General features: G+C 42.9%; 1 protein-coding gene across 5 annotated transcripts in view; it reads right to left on the bottom strand.

Moving 5' to 3' along the window:
- Nucleotides 1-22,922, bottom strand: part of LOC144678926 (WAS/WASL-interacting protein family member 3-like) — a 130,602-nt gene that overhangs the window by 70,069 nt on the left and 37,611 nt on the right. For 4 of the 5 annotated variants that reach the window (XM_078539023.1, XM_078539026.1, XM_078539027.1 and 1 more), the window contains one exon: nucleotides 2,634-2,707. In XM_078539023.1, the coding sequence (XP_078395149.1) occupies nucleotides 2,634-2,699 (66 nt within the window). In that variant the 5' untranslated portion in view covers nucleotides 2,700-2,707. Of the gene's footprint in view, nucleotides 1-2,633; nucleotides 2,708-16,305; nucleotides 16,462-22,922 lie in introns of those variants that run through there. The other variant, XM_078539025.1, reaches the window with a different exon arrangement.

The following is a 22,922-nucleotide window of genomic DNA, read 5'->3' as shown; positions in this document are numbered from 1 at the left end:
TACCAAAGTAATAAATTTAACACTGGATGCCTACCACACCAGTGGTACCTGGTTTTATAAGTTTACACACTCAATGCTGAGTCCCATCCACCAGGAGCCCATAAGTGTAAACTTACCCCTGGAGAGTTTATAGACTACTGGAATCTTGGAAAGCTGTGGTTACTTGTGTAAAATTAACCCAGACTACATGCAAGATACTGTAATTCTGTATTAAGATGAACCTTGCTAATGATGTACTACTGCATGGCTAAAAATCAAATGTATGGTTTTGTTTTTGATTTAAATTATGTTGCTCTATGTTAAATATTAATCAACTTTGTTGAATCATACTACTGCAAAGACTGATCCTGAGTCTGTGATGAATCGGTATTAGATACAATTAAGTAAAAGTTATTAGTAGTGGAAACCTAGTCTTTTATGTCTTAGAGGTTAGCTATGTATTAAGTAGTACTTAGCCAATGTTTTACTCCATTTATACTAATGACCAAAATATGGCTGGATCTTTTTTGTGTTTATTTATGTAGGATAACTCCAATAATACATTAGAGTTCACTTACACAAAATCTTTGGATACAAACATAAATCTCAAACAAACTCCCCTACATACACTTATATAAGTACATAACATTGTCTTCAAGTAGCCTTTAAAATATGTTCTTTTTTAATAAGATGTCATTTCTCTGCAAACCAGGTGAATAATACTTCATGGATATCAGATTTGACATAAAATTGTGAGGAGGTTTATCATGAGCCCTGATGCATAAGGTGGTGCATAACAGTTGACATGAGTACCTCAGAATGCTGCCAATTTGCTCAGTTTTTGTGGATTCAACAACAACAATTTATATTTATATCACACCTTTAATGTAATAAAACATCTCAAGACACTTCACAGGAGCATTATTAAAAGTATGACACCAAACCATAGAAGGAGAATTTAGGTCAGATGACCAACAGCTTGGTATAAGAGAGAAGTTTTAAGGAGTGTCTCAAAGGAGTAAAGCGAGGTAGGGTGAGGGAAGGGCACGGAGGGTATTCCAGACCTTGGGGCCTAGGCAACTGGAAGCATAGCCACCAATAGCGAAGCGATTAAAATCAATTAGAGGAGCACAGATATCGCAGAGGGTTGGGGCTGGAGGTTACAGAGATAGGGAAGGGCAAGGCCATAGAAAGATTTCATAACAAGGATGAAAATTTTAAAATCAGGATGTTGCTTGACCGGGAGCTAAGGCAGGTCAGCGAGCACAGAAGTAATAGAGTGACAGGACTTAGTGTGAGTTAAGACCCGAGGAGCAGAGTTTTGGATGACCTCAAGTTTATGCAGGGTGGAATGTGGGAGACCAGCCAGGAGTGCACTGGAATAGCCAAGTCCAGAGGTAACAAAGACATGAATGTGGATTTCAGCAGAAGACAAGCTGAGACAGGGGAGAAGTTAGGAAATGTTACAAAGTTGGGAAAAGGGGAAGAAAAGTGTAGGGATAGTACCTTCTATTTGAAGTACTTTCCCTAACTTTGGAGGAGAGCTATACACTGCAATGAGAACCATGCTTCAGACAGACCTCAAAAATCATCTATAGTTGTCTCCAACTCTTAAAAAACACACATATGGGATCCACGGTATATAGCTGGCAATCTATTTTAAGCAGAAAACTCAAAGATGTGAAACTGAGTGCAAAAACAAAGAAATATCCTATTCACAATACAAATATCTAAAGGTCCAATAATCTGCAATGTTTTGGGTGTCTCTGAGGCACTAACTGGGTGAATGGGGGTGGAATTTCAAGCAGTTACACTGTGTCTTCATCCCTTTCAGCGATACAATTGTTGCCAGATTGGGACAAGCACTGATTTCAGCCATCTCCTTCCACATGAACATGACCAAAAGAGGTGGGTACAACAGGATGATATTAACTGTTCAAGTTCTCAGCTGCCTTGCTTCAGCTGCCCTGATTCAATGTACACCCTTCATACATTTGGCCATACATAATTCTGGTGAAAGTGTAGCCAATAAAAATTTTAAAAACTGGTTTCCCTGCCATTTCCAATAATGAAAGGATTGACTACTACAAGGAACAGCAGCATATTTGGGAATCAACCACTTATTTTACATTTTTTAAGTCTTTGGCTTGCTCACTTAGGGTTTCAAAGCTGTGATATGGTTTCAGAAACAAGTTCATCCATCCCCTAGGTGCCCTAGCCCCAGATGTACACAAATTAATTGGGTGTAAGCTTGAATTATAAAACCCCCCTTACAAATTTGGACAGAGCCAAAGGCACAGCTATCCAGTAAGTGGAAGTCCCATTCTACCATAGCTATACCAGCAAACTAAACTTGGAAGATTTTCAGGGTCAACATCTTAATAAGTACAAAGGTCACCTCCAAAAATCATGGTCAAATTAAATTCTTTAGAAATAAATACAAACATGCATGCATCATCACTAACTGATTGAATGGTTTTGAATTGATGAAAAGAAACACTTAATCAATACATGATTGCAGATCACCAGTTAAAGGCAACACTCATTCAATGTTGTGGTTTGGACTCTAAAGGGTGACATGTCCCCAAAATAAGCCATGATTTGAGTGTCTTGAAGTTTGTTATCATAACGTAATTAAAGCATTTCTGACTTACAGAAGGCAGCGGCGGAGCCCCTGGTGGAGGAGCAGGAAGTGGCGGTGGTAGTGGCGGCATTGGCATAATTTTACCTGAAAAACAATGGAGATTTATACTTTTCAGATATTAAAGATATTGTCTGATTATTGAGTGTCATGAGGCTATGCCCCTTTAATTTTTAAAAGATGATTTTTCAACTTTCAACTGACTGGAAATTTTGCAATTTGAAATGAGACACAACAAACCACTTAAAAATGCAAAGCCACCTTCCAAGGTAAAGATGAAAAAGCAAACAAGACACCCTCAGGGGAGTGTGAAGAGAGTGACATTTCCTATGATTCAAAGACCCATCAAACCTCATCACTTTCTAAGGAAGAGACATAAAAATACAAACTGCTGGATATTGAAACAATAGCTGCCAGAGACAGATCCACCCAAAACCACGTGGAAATACACAATGGGTCAAGTATAAAAGGCCAGCCTGCCAGCCACTGCAGGGAGGTTGCAAGTGACACAGGTGGTGTCAAGAAAGCTTTCAGCAGAGGAGACTGGCTGAAAAGCTACATTCTCTCCCTCTCTCTTTTAGAACAAGTGTATTAACTGGTTTGGAAGACAATGTTACTAGAAATCTACCAGCAACCAGAGATCTCATAATAATTGCAACATCTTCTATATCTGACCACATCCACGAAACCAACTAATCTAAATCGGCCGCTATGTTTAACAACCTACACCGCAAAGACAAGCAAAGGACACTTAACCGTATATTCTTTTAACTTTTTTATTGGACTCTAACTCCCCTTATGTCTGATAAGTGTGTGCATGATGTCACATTTTTATTATTTTTTCTCAGGTTTAGTAGTTAATAAATTTGCTCTTTCTTTAACTCAAGAAAACCTTGTTTGATTGATTCCTTCTTGCTTACTGCTTAAATAGTTAAATATATTTGGATTCGGAAAAGGCATATCCTCATCAGAAAGAAACTTAAAATCTTTGTTATGACCAACCAAGGAGGCTGAATAGAGGGCAGCCAGTTCACTCCTTCTCACCTGGTCATAACAAGATTCTCTGTCTTAAATGTTATATTTTCTCTTATTTTTGCACTACACATCAATGATGATCCATATCTGAGCATCCTGCTCCTAGCCTTTCACCAACATAGCTCTGAAATCAGCTAGTAAGAGATGTGTGAGAGTAACCACAGAGTGAGGCTTTCTCCGATTTCCTTGCTCTTCCTGTGGCAGCTGGCAATAATTTACATTTCCCCACAGTGGTGCAGTTGGGAGTGCAAGGGATCACAGGCATGAATCTTTGCCTAAATATTTCATAATACAATATGTTCATAATCTACCATGCCACATGCTAAAGAATCTTATTTTTCTTCATCTGTTCTTAAACTGAGTCCCCTTTATTCACTCAGAGGCAGGATTGAACTGTAGAAACTAAATTGTTGCAAAAAAAATTAACATCAACATCCTTGATTCTTCTGTCCATTTCTACTGATAATTTAGAAAATGGTTACAAATTTGAAAACATTACTGAGCCCAATAATGTTGGAAAGATGAATTAACAACAGCACAACAGTAACACCAGTCTTATTATAATGATGATTCAATATTCAGACTTCTGACTCTGTGTACATTAATCCTGTTCCTTCCCTTATACTATCATGTCCATGACAATCTGACCATTAAAATTTACTGCTGGTGAATGAGGCTCCCCTCTGCAATTGCAGACTCTTAATTACCCTCATTAGTCCTGCACAAGAACACAAGAATTCGGAGCAAGAAGTAGGCCTTTCGGCCCCCTGAGCCTGCTCAGCCAATCGATAAGATTGTGGTTGATCTAATTGTGGCCTCAATCTCATTTTCCTGCATGTCCCCCATAACCTTTGACTCCCTTGTCGATCAAAAATCTTTCTAACTTAGCCTTGAATATATTCAATTTCACAGCCTACTGTGCTCTCTGGGGAATAAAATTCTCCTCATCTCAGTCTTAACTGGGAGATCTCTAATTTTTAAACTGTCCCTGGTTCTAGACTCCCCCACAAGGGGAGACATCCCCTCAGGAGCCACCCTGTCAAGTCCCCCCAAGATCTTATATGTTTCCATAAGATCACCTCTCATTATTCTAAACTAAATCTAAGGGGTATAGGCAAAACCTGCTCAACCTTTCCTCAGAAGCTAACCCCTTCATCCCAGGAATCAGTCGAGTGAACTTTATCTGAACCGCTTCTGATGCAATTATATCCTCTCTTAAGTGTGGAGACCAAAACTGTACGCACTACCCCAGATGTGGTCTCACTAAGGCCCTGTACAGCTGTAGCAACACCTCCCATTTTTATACTCAATTCCCCTTGCAATAAATACCTACATTCAATTTGCCTTCCTAATCACTTACTGTACCTGCATACTAATCTTTTGTGATTCATGCACCAGGACAGCCAGATCCATCTGTACCATAGAGCTCTGTGGTCTCTCTCCATTTAAATATACTGATTTTCTATCCTTTCTGCCAAAATGGGTAAGTTCACATTTTCGCACATTATACTCCATCTGCCAAATCTTGGCTCAATCACTTAACCTATCTAAATCCCGTGTTCTCTTGCTAACTTACCTTCCGGCCTTTCTTAGTGTCATTAGCAAATTTAGCTATCTTACATTTGGCCTCTTCATCAAAATCATTAATAAAGATCGTAAATAGTTGAGGCCTGATCCCTGTAGCATTCCACTAGTTACAGCTTGCAAACCTGAAAACAACCCATTAATCCCTACTCTCTGCTTTCTGTTAGCTAACCAATCCTCTGTCCACGCTAATATGTTAGTGCCTACACATGTTACCACCTACACCATGAGCTCTTATTTTGTGAAGTAACCTTTGATGTGGCACCTTAATGAATGCCTTTTGGAAATCCATGTACACCACATCTATAGGTTCCCCTTCATCCACCTTGCTTGTTGCTTCCTCAAAGAACCTTAATAAATTAGACAAACACAATTTCTCTTTCACAAAACCATGCTGACTCTGCCTGATTGTATTATGATTTTCTAGATGTCCTGCTATTACTTCCTTAATTTTCCCTATGACAGATGTTAGGCTAACTGGCCTATAGTTTCCTGCTTTCTGTCTCCCCCCTTTCTTGAATAGAGGTGTCATATTTGTGACTTTCCAATCCGCTGGGACCTTTCCAGAATCTAGGCAGTTTTGAAAGATTAGAACCAACGGGCAAAATCTTCTGGCTGGCGTGCGGGTGGCAGAGCCCGCACGCCAGCGCTTAAAATGTCGCACGCTGACATCGCGCGAGCGTTCCGACGTCAGCACGCGGCATCGCGATATTTTGGTCGGCGGGCGCGCTATGCAGTGGGACGCATGCCCGCCATTAATTAAAGGCCTTGTTAAGGCTCTTAACTTGCCAATCGTCGACGATTTTGAGGGGCCCGTGCAAACTTCGGCTCGGCGCACGGTCCCAAGAGGCAGGCGGGTAGGTGATTTTTTTACCAACCTCATCCAGTGGCGGGATGAGGTTTGATAGCAGTTTTAAAAACATTTAATAAAGTTTTTGTTTATTTCATTAACATGTCCCATCCCGTGTGACATTTTCACATGAGGGGAACATGTTGATGAATTTTTTATTGTTCTATTTTTTATATTTGCCAGCCTTTCAGCCTTAATTGGCCCGCCCACTTAAAATGGCAGCGGGGCCCGTTTCGGTGGCGGTGATTGGCTGCCCACCTGCCGCTGAGCCAGTGGGGTCCACCTGCCCATCAAGGGCAAAATTCTGCCCAATGTATCGGTTATCTCTGCGGCCACTTCTTTCAAGACCCTGGGATGCAGACCTTCAGGTCCAGGGGACTCGTCAGCCTTTAGTTCTAATAGTTTTCAAAGTAGTTTTTCCCAAGTGATTGTGACAGTTTTAATTTCCTCCCTCTGTTGTGATGTGGCAGATGAATTGTGCCAGGCGGATCAAATCCACGAGGGAAATTTGATCACAACTGTTTTGCTATTTGTATTTTATTTCAAGATGAGTGCCTTGAATTCAGAAGTAGTAAGACTACCGTGACTTTAGAGGTTTTTAGAAAACTAATTTAAACATTTATTAACAAAAGAAAAGATTTCAAGCACATACATAAGTCGACAAATTACTATTAAAATAACTCCTAAAACTCCTAATTAATCTGACTCCGTTGTATCTCCATTAAGGCAACAGTAAAAACAAATAGATTTAAACAGACCCAGGCAAAGCAACACAATACCCTGGATAGTGATATTCAAAGTGAGTTTTCTCAGCTTCAGTTCCTGTAGACAGCAACTTGATGCACAGAGACTGGAGGCTTTTCACACTTGTGTTAGATCTTAGAATGCCTTCTCCTCTTACACATAGCTTCATCTCCTTTGTTTCTCCTTTTTAATGCAAATTCCATTGTTCCCAAATGTTTTTGCAACTTTACTTTTCTAATAATATAAATCTTTCATAGTACTAATTTTATCAGTAACCTTTGGGAAAAAAATAAATGCACTGTTTGGCTTAGCTTCTTCTGGCTAGATGTAACATCATACCATCTCTTTGAAATTCAAACTAACCTAACTTATCAAAAATGCAAATGTTCCTCACACCTCACATTCTAAAACATCAGCCATGTTTACGTATTTAGCATTTCAAACCTAGCTTCTTTTTGATAACTCAAAGCCTCCAGACCAGCTGTCTTCAAGTCAATTAAATCCCACACACATACAGAGAAACTAACCCACTATTAACCCACTTTTACACTAAATCACAATAATATTTTGAAAGTTATTATATTTTCATGACACCCTCCCTTTTACCTCTTGATTTTCAATATTTATTGGAATGCTTTTTGTGTCTTCCACAGTGAAGACAGACACAAAACACCTGTTCAATGCTTCAACCGTCTCCTTGTTTCCCATTATTAATTTTCTAGTTGTACCCTCTAAGGGGCCAGTGCTCACTTTACTCTTTTCATTTTTAACTACTTGTAGAAACTCTTATCATGTTTTTATATTCCTGGCTAGCTTTCTCTCATACTCCTAATTTCAACCTCTCTTTTACTTTTTGGTCATTCCTCACTGGTTTCTAAAATTTGTCCAATCTTCTGACTTACCACTAATCTTTGCAGTAGCATACTATTTTTCTTTCAACTTGATACTATCCTTAGCTTCCTCATTTAGTCATGGATGGTGCATCCTGCTCCAAAGATAGAATCTTTTTTTCTTAAAGGCAATGCAGGGCGTAAAATTGGCAGGCTTACGATGAAAGCAGGGTAATGAGTGTTTGTCAGTAATCACACGATGGTCCTGCTGAATCACTCTCAGTGAGTACAATGCTAACACAACTCTCAGGTCTCTCCTGGGACTCAGTATCAAGATGTGGCCTATGCATTAATCATGCATGAGAGCTGGCGTTTGAGTGATGGTACTGTCCCGATGTAGCTCCATCTTCAGACAGTCAAACGATAACCATTGACGGATGCTTTTCCTCTTAGAGCCGCCTTGCTAAGCTCCTGTCACACTGGTATGAATTCATCGATGTGTGCAATAGCATTTCTGCCTCTTGAAGGCTGCCATGGCCACTGACTTTTTCACACCATGGTTGAAGGGACTGTACTATGTGTAGTTGCTGAAGGATGAGCGCTAGTGAAGTGTTTATCCATTACACAGCAGCCACATGACCCAAGACTACTGTGTCTTCTAAGGATGCCCCCATCATTAGGGTTGAAGGTGACTTATGATCCCTCTGTTATCATTTTGAGATTGATGACCTTTTGTGAGATGTTGAAGATGACAATGAAGATCATATTAACTCCCCTGTATCGAATTGTCAGAAGAACTGCGCTTGTATCAGTTTGTCTTCATCTTATTCCTCCTAGAATCTTGCAACTGTGAGGTTGCCACAGGCATGTCTTCTGTGTTGTGCCCCATGCATTTGCATCTTCATGTGGCTCATCTGAATCCTCGTCCTCTTCAAATTCAACCTTCCCAACATCCTCCTTGTCAGATGAGATGTGTAGCTTCTTCAAGTCTCCCTGTGGCAAAATATTCCCCCTTTGCAGTGCTAGGTTGCACAGGGCACAGGAAACAATGATGATGTGGGATATCCTCTGTGGTGAGTATTGGAGATCCCCGCCTGATCGGTGCAAACATCTGAAACGCATCTTTAACAGACCAATAGTCTGTTCTACTAAGGACCTTGTGGCTAAATGTGCAGCATTGTATCTCTCCTCAGATGCACCCCTGTGGATGACAAATGGGTGTCTTTATCCACGTCAGGGAGTTCCCGTTATCACCAAGGAGCCAACCCTACATGCGCCAAGGATCAAAGATCTCTGGCACCTGCAAATGACTCAATATGTAAGAGTTGTGAGAGCTTCCTGGGTACCTAGCACAAACATGCATGATTTGCTTTCTGTGATCACAGATTAGCTAGATGTTCAGAGAGTGAAATCCTTTTCTATTAATGAATTCACAGGCTACTGCCAGGGAGCTCTCAAGACCACATGTGTGCAATCGATGGCACCCTGCACTTGCAGAAAGTCTGAGATCACAGCAAATCCCACAGCTCTGGCAGCCTGGCTTTTTCATCCATGCTGAACTGCACACAATGGTGAACTTTACTGAAAAGGGCATCTATCACCTCCCTTATGCATTTATGTGTCGCCAATTGTGAGATTCCGCAGAGGTCTTCAGTGTAGCCCTGGAAAGATCTGCTGGTCAAAAAGTTGAGTGCAGTGGTAACCTTAAGAGCAACTGGTATTGGATGCCCTCCCAGTCCGTGTGGGGTGAGATCCTCACAGAGAATGTGGCAAATATGAGCCACCATAGCCTTAGACAACTGAAGGGGTCTTTGGCACTCTCTTTTGTTTATCTCCATGTATAACCTGTGTCTTGTGTAGACCCTTGGTCGCACCAAACATCTTCATGGATTTGGTCCCTCCTTGTCAACATCTGGGTCTTCTTGGGGCCCCACAGGTTCTTGATCCTCAGGATGACAATCTTCCCTGAACTGTGCCAAACATTGACAGGACCTTCTCCTCATTCACATTAAAGCTACCAAGAAGGCAGCATTGACTGCAGCCTGTATTCTCAGCTCCTTGTTTCCGTGAACTGATACTATTGAGCAATCAAAGCTACTTCCCATTGATTTAACTTCCTCCATATACAAGGCAGCTATGGATTCTCCCGCCCTTGACTTTCCCTTAGTCTGCACATCGCATAGCAAGGCAACCCTTTGCAGGATGTGATATGATCCTGGAGGACGAGAGGTGGCTGATCTTTCCCCTCAGTGGGTGCTCATTAAGGTCAAGAAGTCCAAGTCTTAGGAGCCACAGTCAGCCTTGTGCTACTTGTCCTTCAGTGGCATTTACAACAATTATACATATCCAGTCATTGTACTTCTGTCCTGACTGGAAGGATGGTGCCTTGAATGTCAATGTCAATGCACTTGGAAAATGGATACATGTAGGGCCCTTTCTGCCTCTGTACAATAGACGTGGCCATTGATTCTTGGAGCCTGCATCAGAGCGGAGATTTAAAAAGAGCGGGACCAGAAAGTCAGAGCGGAGATTTTTAAAAAGCGGGAGCAGAGAGTCAGAGTGGAGATTTTAAAAGAGCGGGAGCAAAGAGTCAGAGCGGAGATTTAAAAAGAGCAGGAACTGAGATTCAGAGCGGAGATTTAAAAAGAGTAGGAGCTGAGAGTCAGTGCGGTGATTCAAAAAGAACAGGAGCTGAGAGTCAGAGCAGAGATTTAAAAAGAGCGAGAGCAGGAGCTGAGAGTCAGAGCGGTGATTTAAAAAGAGCAGGAGCTGAGAGTCACGGAAAAGATTTAAAAAGAGCAGGAGCTGAGAGTCAGAGCAGAGATTTAAAAAGAGCAGGAGCTGAGAGTCAGATCGGAGATTTAAAAAGAGCGGGAGCAGAGAGTCAGAGCGGAGATTTAAAAAGAACAGGAGCTGAGAGTCAGAGAGGAGATTTCAAAAGAGCAAGAGCTGAGAGGCAGAGCGGAGATTTAAAAAGAGCAGGAACTGAGAGTCAGAGCAGAGATTTAAATAGAGCAGGAGCTGAGAGTCAAATAGAACATTTAACAAGAGCGGGAGCAGAAAGTCAGAGCGGAGATTTAAAAAGAGCAGGAGCTGAGAGTCAGAGGGGAGATTTAAAAAGAGCAGGAGCTGAGAGTCAGATCGGAGATTTAAAAAGAGCGGGAGCTGAGAGTCAGGTAGAACATTTAAAAAGAGCGGGAGCAGAAAGTCAGAGCGGAGATTTAAAAAGAGCAGGAGCTGAGAGTCAGAGCAGAGACTTAAAAAGGGCAGGAGCTGAGAGTCAGATTGGAAATTTAAAAGGAGAGACTGAAAAACTGTGGGAGCTGAGAGTCAAGTTGGAGATTTAAAAAGAGTGGGAACTCAGAGTCAGGGCAGAGATTTTAAAAGAGTGGGAGCTGAGATTCAGATTGGAGATTTAAAAAGAGCAGGAGCTGAGAGGCAGAGCGGAGATTTAAAAAGAGCAGGAGCTGAGAGGCAGAGAGGTGATTTCAAAGAGCAGGAGCTGAGAGTCAGAGCAGAGATTTAAAAAGAGCGGGAGTTAAGAGTCAGAGCAGAGATTTAAAAAGATCAGGAGCTGAGATTCAGAGCAGAGATTTTTTAAAAAGTGGGAGCAGAGTGTCAGAGCGGAGATTTAAAACGAGCAGGAGCTGAGAGTCAGATCGGAAATTAAAAAGAGAGACTGAAAAACTGTGGGAGCTGAGAGTCAAGTTGGAGATTTAAAAAGAGTAGGATCTGAGAGTCAGGGCAGAGATTTTAAAAGAGTGGGAGCTGAGAGTCAGAGCAGAGATTTAAAAAGAGCAAGAGCTGAAAATCAGGGCAGAGATTTTCTAAAAGTGGGAGCTGAGAGTCAGAGCGGAGACTGAAAAACTGTTAGAGCTGAGAGTCAAGTTGGAGAATTAAAAAGAGTGGGAGCTGAGAGTCAGAGCAGAGATTTAATAGGAGGAGGAGCTGAGAGTCAAGGGCAGAGATTTAAAAAGAGCTGGAATTTAGAGTCAGAGCGGAGATTTAAAAAGAGCAGGAGCTGAGAGTCAGAGCGGAGATTTAAAAAGAGCAGGAGCTGAGAGTCAGAGAGGAGATTTAAAAAGAACGGGAGCTGAGAGTCAGAGCGGAGATTTAAAAAGAGCGGGAGCAGGAGCTGAGAGTCAGAGCAGAGATTTAAAAAGAGCGGGAGCAGGAGCTGAGAGTCAGAGCACTGATTTAAAAAGAGCAGGAGCTGAGAGTCAGAGCGGGAATTTAAAAAGAGCAGGAGCTGAGAGTCAGAGCAGAGATTTAAAAAGAGCGGGAGCAGGAGCTGAGAGTCAGAGCGGAGATTTAAAAAGAGCAGGAGCTGAGAGTCAGCGCGGTGATTTAAAAAGAACAGGAGCTGAGAGTCAGAGCAGAGATTTAAAAAGAGCAGGAGCTAAGAGTCAGAGCAGAGATTTAAAAAGAGCGGGAGCAGGAGCTGAGAGTCAGAGCAGAGATTTAAAAAGAGCAGGAGCTGAGAGTCAGATCGGAGATTTAAAAAGAGCGGGAGCAGAGAGTCAGAACGGAGATTTAAAAAGAGTGGGAGCTGAGAGTCAGAGTAGACATTAAAAAAAATAGCGGGAGCAAAGAGACAGAACGGAGATTTAAAATGAGCAGGGTCTGCGAGTCAGAGCAGAGATTTAAAAAGAACAGGAGCTGAGAGTCAGAGCAGAGATTTAAAAAAGAGAGGGAGCTGAGAGTCAGAGAGGTGATTTCAAAGAGCAGGAGCTGAGAGTCAGAGCAGAGATTTAAAAAGAGCGGGAGTTAAGAGTCGGAGCAGAGATTTCAAAAGATCAGGAGCTGAGATTCAGAGCAGAGATTTTTTAAAAAGTGGGAGCTGAGAGACAAGGCAGAGATTTAAAAAGAGCAGGAGCTGAGAGTCAGATAGAACATTTAAAAAGAGCGGGAGCAGAGAGTCAGAGTGGAGATTTAAAAAGAGCAGGAGCTGAGAGTCAGAGCAGAGATTTAAAAAGAGCGGTAGCTGAGAGTCAGAGCAGAGATTTAAAAAGAGCAGGAGCTGAGAGTCAGAGCAGAGACTTAAAAAGAGCAGGAGCTGAGAGTCAGAGCAGAGATTTAAAAAGAGCAGGAGCTGAGAGTCAGAGCGGAGATTTAAAAAGAGCGGGAGCAGAGAGTCAGAGCGGAGATTTAAAAAGAGCAGGAGCTGAGAGTCAGAACAGAGATTTAAAAAGAGCGGTAGCTGAGAGTCAGAGCAGAGATTTAAAAAGAGCAGGAGCTGAGAGTCAGAGCAGACACTTAAAAAGGGCAGGAGCTGAGAGTCAGATCGGAACTTTAAAAGGAGAGACTGAAAAACTGTGGTAGTTGAGAGTCAAGTTGGAGATTTAAAAAGAGTGGGAACTGAGAGTCAGAGTGGAGATTTAAAATGAGCAGGGGCTGAGTCAGAGACTTAAAAAGGGCAGGGAGCTGAGAGTCAGATTGGAAATTTAAAAGGAGAGACTGAAAAACTGTGGGAGCTGAGAGTCAAGTTGGAGATTTAAAAAGAGTGGGAACTGAGAGTCAGGGCAGGGATTTTAAAAGAGTGGGAGCTGAGATTCAGATTGGAGATTTAAAAAGAGCAGGAGCTGAGAGGCAGAGCAGAGACTTAAAAAGAGCAGGAGCTGAGAGGCAGAGCGGAGAGTTAAAAAGAACAGGAGCTAAGAGTCAGAGAGGTGATTTCAAAGAGCAGGAGCTGAGAGTCAGAGCAGAGATTTAAAAAGAGCGGGAGTTAAGAGTCAGAGCAGAGATTCAAAAAGATCAGGAGCTGAGATTCAGAGCAGAGATTTTTTTAAAAGTGGGAGCTGAGAGACAAGGCGGAGATTTAAAAAGAGTAGGAGCTGAGAGTCAGAGCCGTTGGAAATATTGGATGCATTGGTGGTCATCTTCCAAAATTCTATAGAATCTGGAGCAGTTCCTACAGATTGGAGGATGACAAATGTAACCCCACTATTTAAAAAAGGAGCAAGGGGAAAAACAGAGAATTAAAGACCAGTTAGCCTAACATCAGTAGTGGGGAACATGCTAGAGTCTATTATAAAAGACGTGGGGCTGAATTGTCCCTCCGCCAGGGGGGTTGTGCTGGTACAGGTGGGAGCGAGCGTGCAAGCTGGGGGGATTCCCTGCATCGGGGCCTGTGCTCTTTCGCGCATGCGCACAAGAGATCGCAGAAATCTTCCTGAGGCACAAAGGTACGTCAGGGAGATTAGTTAAAGTTCTGGCAAATTGATTAAAGGTGAAAAAAAAATTTAAGGACATGTGCCCTCATGTGAAACTGTCACATAAGCTGGGACATGTCCATTAATTTTTTCAAAATTTTTTATTTAATTAATAAATCCTTCATGAAACCTCATCCTGCCTGTGGATGAGGTTTTATGAAAAATGCAAAGGCTGCCTAGGCTCTTCGCCTTAAGGTTGGACGGTCAGCATTCTTAACAACTTTAATTACTTTCTTAATGGCCTTAATAGGCCTTTGACAGTTCGGCAGGCACGCAGCCGACGTGGCTGTACGCCCACCAAACTGACAATCTAAATGATGCGCAGTGACATCAGGACACCCGCCCGATGTCACCGCGCATCATTTTGTGCGTCAGCGAGCAGTCACCGCCCCCGCTCGCCGACGGGAAAATTCTTCCCTTGGAAAGCATTAACGGAATTAGACAAAATCAGCATGGGTTTATGAAAGGGAAATCATGCTTAACTAATCTACTGGAGTTTTTTGAGCATGTAGCTAGTAGACTAGAAAAGGGAGAGCCAGTGGATGTGGTGTATTTCGATTTCAAGAAGGCCTTCGATAAGGTCCCACATAAGAGGCTAGTGGGCAAAATTAAAGCACATGGGATTCAGGTGTGGATTGAGAATTGGTTGACAGACCGGAAACAGAGAGTGGGAATAAATGGGTCTTTTTCTGGGTGGCAGGCGGTGAGTAGTGGTGTATCACAGGGATCAGCGCTTGGCCCTCAGCTATTCACGATATATATAAATGACTTGGATGAGGGAACCAAATGCAATATTTCCAAGTTTGCTGATGACACAAAACTGGGTGGGGTTATGAGTTGCGAGGAGGATACAATGAGGCTTCAGGGCGATTTAGACAAGTTGTGTGTTCGGATAAACACATGGCAGATGCAGTATAACGTGAATTAATGTGAAGTTATACACTTAGGTGTGAGGAACAGAAAGACAGTATTATTTAAATGGTGACATTGGAAAATGTGGATGTACAAAGGGATCTGGTTGTCCTTGTAAATCAATCAATGAAAATAAATAGGCAGGTGCAGCAGGCAATTAGGAAGGCAATCAGGTTGGCCTCCACTGCAAAAAGATTTGAGTTCAGAAGTAAGGATGTCTTACTGCAGTTATACAAGGCCTTGGTGAGACCACGCCTGCGTGCAGTTTTGGTCTCCCTACCTAAGAAAGGATATACTTGCCATAGAAGTACTGCAGCAAAGGTTCACTAGCCTGATACCGGGGATGGCAAGACTGTCGTATGAGGAGAGATTGGTTCGACTGGGCCTATATTCACTAGAGTTTAGAAAAATGAGAGGGGATCTGATTGAAACATATAAAATTCTAACAGTGCTAGACAGATTGGATGCAGGGAGGATGTTTCCCTCGGTTGGGGAGTCTAGAACCAGGGGCCACAGTCTCAGGATACGGGGCAGACCATTTAGGACTGAGATGAGGAAAATTTTCTTCACTCAGAGGGTGGTGAACCTGTGGAATTCTCTACCACAGAAAGCTGTAGAGGCCGGGTCACTGAGTATATTCAAGAAAGAAATTGATAATTTTTTGGATATTAGGGGCATCAAGGGGTATGGAGAGAAAGCAGGCTTTGAGACAGAGGATCAGCCATGATCATATTGAATGGTGGAGCAGGCTCAAAGGGCCAAATGGCCTACCCCTGTTCCTAGTTTCTATTGCAGCCAGGTTGTGAAGGGTGCAGGCGACGATGATGCATGACATCCTCTGTGGACTGCATTGCAGGGTTCCACCAAACCAGTCCAGGCACTGGAACCTCATTTTCAACATCCCAACGGTTTGCTCCACCAAAATGCGAGTTGCAGCATGAGCCTCATGTACCTTCTTTCTGCTGCACTCTGAGGCCCCCGCACAGGTGGGTCATCAGTCACACCCTCTCCAGGTAGCCCTTGCCCCATAGGAGCCAACCCTGCAGCCTCTGCGGACCCTGAAAGATGTCAGGGATCTGAGACCTACTGAGAATGTAGGAGTCATGGACACTCCCTGGGAATTGTGCGCAAACCTGCAGGATGCATTTGAGGTCGTCGCGCACCAGATGAACATTCAGTGAGTGGAAGCCCTTGCAATTGATGTAGTTGAATGCTTGTTGCCAGGGAGGTCTAAGCGCCACGTGAGGGCAGTCGATGGCACCCTGCACCTGTGGGAAGCCTGAGTGGAACGCTGCAATGCAGACCATAGAGGATGTCATGCATCGTCATCACCTATGGCCTTCACAACCTGGCTGCAATAGAAACATAGAAACTAGGAGCAGGAGTAGGCCATTCAGCCCTTCGAGCCTGCACCAGTTGTCTAGATATGTGCAGCCTTCGGCAATGCTGCTTCTCAGTCGTCTGTGTGAATGACAAGCACCATCTGTAGACCCTGAGCTTAGCTAGGCGCCGACCCACGATGACTCGCTGTGGCTCTTCAACGGCATGCACAAGAGCCCCAGCCACCCCTTCTTCTTGAGAGTACTGCTCCTCCCTCTGCCCAGCCAGGCACTTCTATCGCTCTCTTGTCCTTCGTCTCTGCTCCCTGTAAGCCATGAGGCATACAGCTAGGTCATGAGGCTCCATGCTCCTGCTGTACTCCTCCTGCAGCATGAAAGAGAGAGACAGTTAGCATTGGTCTCCTAAGGACCTCTCATGGTTACATGTGCGGCTCTGTCTCAAGGCCCCCTAACGCATCCTGGAGAGTGCTGGCCACCACTTGGATGGCCAGAATTTATTGCAGTGCATGGCTGCCCGAAACCTCACCCACTTCCGCCCTACTCCACCCAACCGATTGGAAGCTTTGCCCACTGGACCGCATGCTGTGCTCTCAGCTCAGGCATTCTCCTAACTCACACTGCAAGGCTGCGCTGTTAGGTTGAGCCATGAGAGAGATTGGTCCAATACTTATTGAAGACATTGCAAGGGGCTGTGAGTGCCTCCACCAGCGACTGCTCCATGGCCAACCTTTCGCAAGGAGATTGTACAATGTGCCCAGTCGTTCAACTGTTCTGCAGTCCATTAAAATACTCATTAATTTGCAGTCTGTGCCGAGGAGTGCAAAGTTTAGGAGTATTTGGTGACACTTTCATTTTTCTGCGTTGCTCAAGTGGGCAGATAGTTAAAAGGACAATTCCAAGCATGTCAATGTAGCTGTGCCTGAACTGTCTGAGCTGCGGAAGAATGCTCACTTTATATAAAGTTTCCCTAAGGCATGGCCACTTCCCTCCCCCGCCACCCACATGTGCTTGTGCACTACCATCAGACCGTGCTGCCTTGCCCTCCCCACCAACTCGCCCCAACCGCAATGCAGCCCTTGCCCCGTTACCGCACTGTCAGCCAGCCGGGAAAAAGTGACTTGCCTGTGCCTTTGCCTGAATGTGCGGTGCCTCTTCCTCGAAGTTGAACAGGCAACTCTCACGAGCACTGCGTGACATTAGTGTGCACTCACCTGCAAGTTCCCCTCGAAGTTCAGCTTGCTAGGTGCACATTTTTTAAATGCTGTTGTGAAACACGTCGGTGTGATTCCTGGATGACCCAGCATGGAGGAATGTTTCCGGAGGTCAGGGCTTATAATTAAATGCAAATATATTAAAATGATATTCCTGATGTCCGGCGGCAGGAAACATGGCCCACCATTCTCAGGTGGAGCGGACGGTCGCAAGCTGGTTTCATGACGGCGTGAAACCGATTTTTGGCCTTCGCCATATTGTCCACTCACGCCTGCCATGACACTCGACAGAAAATTCCAGCCTTAGACTTTGGGAACTGATTGCAGTCCCAATCCTGTCCACTGCAGTTTCTGGCTCTACTGTGACTCAAGAGCTACCAGCCAATCAGATTGGCCAGAAGCTCTCTGAGGTAGGACTTGTTCACGAGTGAGGAGCAGAAGTCCCATCTCCATTCAAGATTGCAGTGTTGAATGACTGTAGAGCAGCCAGTATCAGTGGGGATACGTTTGCCACTGACTCTTCATATCATGAGAAGGGGAACTCCATCATCTTAAAAATCCTGGCCATTAGATTGAGCTCAAGGCCAATGGTGCTTTTCCAATAAGGGGAGAAAAATAAAGCGCAGCTGTCTCTAAACTGCTCTCTAATACATTTTAATAATTAGACATAGATAAACTTCAGCAATATCTGCTTTGCCTGCCCTACCTTTCAAAAGGAAGAGAAAACATGTAGGCACATTGAAGCCCAGCGTAACTTGCATTAATAAATGCTTCCTGACTGACAAATTCTCCAATTGAGGTTACCAGTTGTTTAAATGAATTTTAGATCGCACACACCATGTAAAGATGCACATAGGAGGATTCCCAACCCTCCCATAATGCTGCCACCAGCAGTCCACAAGACCAGAAATTTCAGTTTCCTGCCACAGTATGAGGTCCCCTTCCCCCCTTTGTGACTTTAGCAGCTGCTGCTGGAGAAGCCTTTGACTCGATGAAGTCACTCCACCACCACCACCACAGAAAGCTGCTTGGAGTGCAGTTGAGAGGGGGCTGGAGAGTCAGCAATTGTGGGGACTCAGCATTTGGGTTGGGGAGGGGGGGGTTTCCTAGATTTTCACTCTTGCCTCACCTCAGTTTCCTCACATTGTTTACTCATGGTGGCCTCCTAATTGTTGGAACTTGTGACACAGCAGCTGCTGCCACAAAACCATGAGCAAAAATACTCGACTACAGGCAAACCAACCTTTATAATGTGATTGCACTCATAGAAGTCATGTGACCAAATGCCACATGGTTAGCTAAGACTGGTCACAATGCGGTAGTCAAATCACACACACACAAACATCATAAACATGGGTGTGTGAAGCTACCATAAGGCATATTCCAAATATTTTTAAAGAAGCGAAAAGTGGAAAGGCCTGACAAGCTGCTGTTGTGAAATGCAGCTGTTGTTTTGAGTGTGGTTTTACATTAATGCTAGGTGGAGTTGGCACAGCTGAGTAACAGCTGCTTTCTCACAGTAATGTTTCATTTTTTTCACCAATGCTATTGTTTCTAGGAGATTTAAGTGATTTGCTATGTCAATGCTTAATTACTATATTTTCTCATTACACAATCTGTTGGTTTGCTTGCCAATAATGCCATTGCTGCTTTCTCTGGAGGCCCTTTCCTGAAGTTGCTACCACTCATTTTTTTGGCCAAACAATCCATTTTGAGTAGGCTGACCATTTTAATATACATTAGCAGCAGAAGTTTTCTTGTTTGATGCCCAGTCCTGATGGATTAGGTTTTTGTTCAGTATCACAGAATTTACAGTAATCATCAAAACTGAATAAGTTCAAAATGTGCCAGGAGCTGCAGAACTATCAGAGCATGAAGTTAAGCATCAGCAGAATGGAAAGGAACAGCCAGGTTTTGTAATGCAATTATAAAAAAAGTTAATAGAAAATTAGAGTCCAATAAATGCCTCGTTTTACATAGGTAATTTTCTGACTTTACATGTAGTTTGGCAGGGGGAAGAAAGAGGAGAGAGAGAGAAGACATAATTTAAATATAAAGTTGATACTGAACTTTGGAATATTTTGAAATTCTAGGATCAGCTCCCAGGGCTGGAAATTATGCCAAACACTACACAAAATTAGGAGCCAAGTGTTACCAACTACCACATACTTTAGATAAGTAACTAATTTCCAATTAGGAGAGTTGATGTGCTAGGTAGCAGTAAAAGTGGACTAGATGTAGGGGTAAACAAGATTATCCTCAGCATAAATCACATCCATGGTACTTGCTTTAGTATGAACGAGCCATTTATAAATAAGTAGCGTTTAGCAAGACAAAACTTTCTATTGGTTAAAGTATATGGAGATACAACAAATATTCCAGAGGAAAGCAGCTTGCAGCAATTGTATACTAATATTTCCGAGATCAGGTCTGAAAAATATTCACATTTCTGAATTTGTGCAAAGACGGGAGGGGGTGGAGGGGTGGAATATAATTTAACTATTTGGAGACAGACAACTTACATCAGCGCTTCCCAAATTCTTTCCTGGTGTGACCCAATTTTAATGCCTCAGACTTTGTGTGACCCTGGTGTGAAAATCTGGGATACGAGGGCTTTTAGGGGGCAGGTGTTGGGGAAGGAGAAGAGTGGTTTCAGTTACTGAGTGGGGAGAGGGGAGCTTCAGTTGCTGAGAGGGAGTGGGGAGCTTTGGCTCTTGACTGGAGGTGCAGGAACAGGAGTTGAGCACTGGGAGAGTTGATGAAAAGGTGGGGTTTCTACAGAAAAAAACAAACATTTACCTTTTCATAGGCTTTTTTTACAGCAGCAATGAGGCATCAGAGAGGGGACCATTAGGTCAATAGGAAAAAATGTGAGATTTAAAGGGGCCTCACAGCTGTTAGCAATCATTCTGACAATCCATGACAGCCAATGCTGCTTCGGAGCTCAAACTCCAAAATCTCGTCACATTACCCCACTGGGAGGTCATGACCCACAGTTTGGGAACCCCTGAATTACATGGTATAACTTAGATCCCATTTCACACACATGTTCACTAGTGGCAGAACTGCAGTCAATTCTGATCTAATCAAACCAAAAATTGTTTACATGAAAGTGACAGAAGGTGAAAATGGGCTCAAAGAAAAAATCAATAGCTGTTTTCATAGGAATCCACTGGAGTAGCAAATGCGAGACTGAAACAAACTCTGTCTCCTATGTGCATGTCAACTATTTTTTTGCTGGTAACAAGTGGTTAAAATCTGTTATATTGTTATATAATTAGTGAGGAGCTAATCGTTATGTGAATGTATATCCAGGGTACCACAATTCCATATGCACTGCACTCAGGTACTGAGCAACAATGTGTCAGTCCACCAGCCACATGGAAAACTGTACGGAATACACTTGATGAAGCTCCAGCGTTTGGAGTTTGAAAGTTTGACTATTCCGAACTTATGGAAACCAGAAGACATAACATGGTGGCAGCAGGTGCTTGTGAATAAGACTCAAACGTTTTAAACAAATTTAATGTTGATTTAGATTGAGAAAAATCAACTTGAATTAGTGCCAGAGAGAGAAAAACTGAGTGAACTGTGCAAAAACAAAATGGCTACCACCACAGCAATGAATTCACAGCTACAGCCCATAATGAACTGGGAGGCTGATGTTGTTGTAGAGGCATTTGAGAAGTTTAAACAAAAGTGCAGATTGACATTCAGTCACTTTTTAAAAGACACTAGTGATGAGGAAAGGATCAGCTACATCATTTTGCCACAGGAGAGAAAGGGTTAAATTTGTTTAATAGCTGGGAGTTAAGTGAGAACAACAGTAAAAACCCAGGCAATATTTTGGAAAAATTCAGCACATATTTCCAGTAAAAGTCAATTCATTGGATCCACCGACATGAATTTCAAAGCCTGGGGCAGGAATCAGGTGAGCCTGTTGACAATCCTTAACAAGATTGAAAAATGCAGCCAGAAAATGCAAATTCAAGGAAACAGATGAAAGGCTGATAGATCAGCTCATTTGGGGTTCTGTGCAGCCTGAAGTACAAAAAGATTTAATTAGAAAGGACAGCCTCACAATATTGCAGGTTGTTGACACTGCCAAAGCATATGTATCCAGGAGTAGACAGATGAAAACACTGACTACCCAAGTGCCTAGCCTTCAGATAAGTCAAGCGAAGGGCAGCAGGGTTGATGCAGTGAAATGGCAACAAAAGAATGCACACCAGACAAAGAGAAAGATGTGCAGAAGCTGTGGACTGAGTTCACAGACAAAAGGAAATGTTCCACATATGGATCAAATTGATGAGCTTGTGGAAAGCTCAATCACTGGGAAAAAATTTGCAGAACAAACAAAGAAGATGGTAAACGAGTTATCATAGACAGAGCAACACGGTGAATGAGAAGGACAAGGAACCAAAACATCCATAGATGACAATGAGCTTGAGAACAAAATAGACATAGGAACCATGAAATTGCAGAATACGACAGTTCTTAGAGAAAATAAATTCACAAAATCATTCAGATCAGGAAGAGGGTGAGAGACAAGTGCACAACCATAAATCTGAGGCTGAAGATTAATACCAGAGCACTGAGTAACATCATCCTGCTCAGAGTGTACCAGAAAATCTTTCCTGAAAATTTGAAAGAAAATTTTAACCCAAGGAAAGATGCTCTGAAACTGAGCAATGTCATACAAGTAGCATACAGGGGAACCTGAGATTCGACAGCTAGGAACAACACAAATCAGAGGGTCACACAAAGGAAAAGATGTTAACTTTATGTTCCATGTAACTGATGGTCCTGTTATCCTGGGATTGAGCAGTTGCAAGGAGCTGTACCTTACCTCAGTAAACCATGAGGTAAAGGAGGCAACACAGGGTTGAAGGTAGTACATTCATTGAAAAGCATCCTCCAATCAGAAGCAAAGAAGATCTAGTCCAAATGCATCCAGAATATTTTGATGTAACTGTTGGATGCTTTAAAGATTTTGAGTATCACATCACTATTGATGCAGCGAAGAAACCAGTGATTCATCCCTCACATAAAGTACCAATAGAACTAAAAGGGAAGCTTGAAAAAGAGCTCCAAGAAATGGAAGCGAAGATAGTGATTGTCAGGATCACAGAGCCTACTGATTGGGTAAATTCCATCATAGTAAGAGAGAAGTCAAATGAACGGCTAACTATTTGTCTGGATCCCAAAGATCAGGCAATGAAGAGGAATCACTACCCTATTCCAACACAGGGAGAAATCACGCCAGCAATGGCAGGACTAATGTTTTCAGCAAGCTTGATGCCAGAAATGGCTACTGAAACCTTGAGCTAGGATATGTTCTACCAGAAAATATACAGAGGGTATAAAGGAGAAGTTGGCATAGCTGATGATATCCAGATCTATGGTGTAGGTGGAAAAGATCATGACCATCATCTATGTGAAGCCATGGAGAGAACCAGGAAAGCTGGGATCAATCTAAATACAGTTAAATGCTTTGTAAAAGGTGACAGAATGCCAGTTCTTCAGAATGGTGTACACCCTGATGGAGTCAAGCTAAGACCTGAAAAAGTCACAGCCATCTCTG

This window comes from Cetorhinus maximus, chromosome 3, assembly GCF_964194155.1.
Source record: "Cetorhinus maximus chromosome 3, sCetMax3.hap1.1, whole genome shotgun sequence".
Taxonomy (NCBI): Eukaryota; Metazoa; Chordata; class Chondrichthyes; order Lamniformes; family Cetorhinidae; genus Cetorhinus; species Cetorhinus maximus.
Note: the sequence above shows the minus strand (reverse complement) of the source record. Positions and strands in the feature narration are given on the sequence as shown.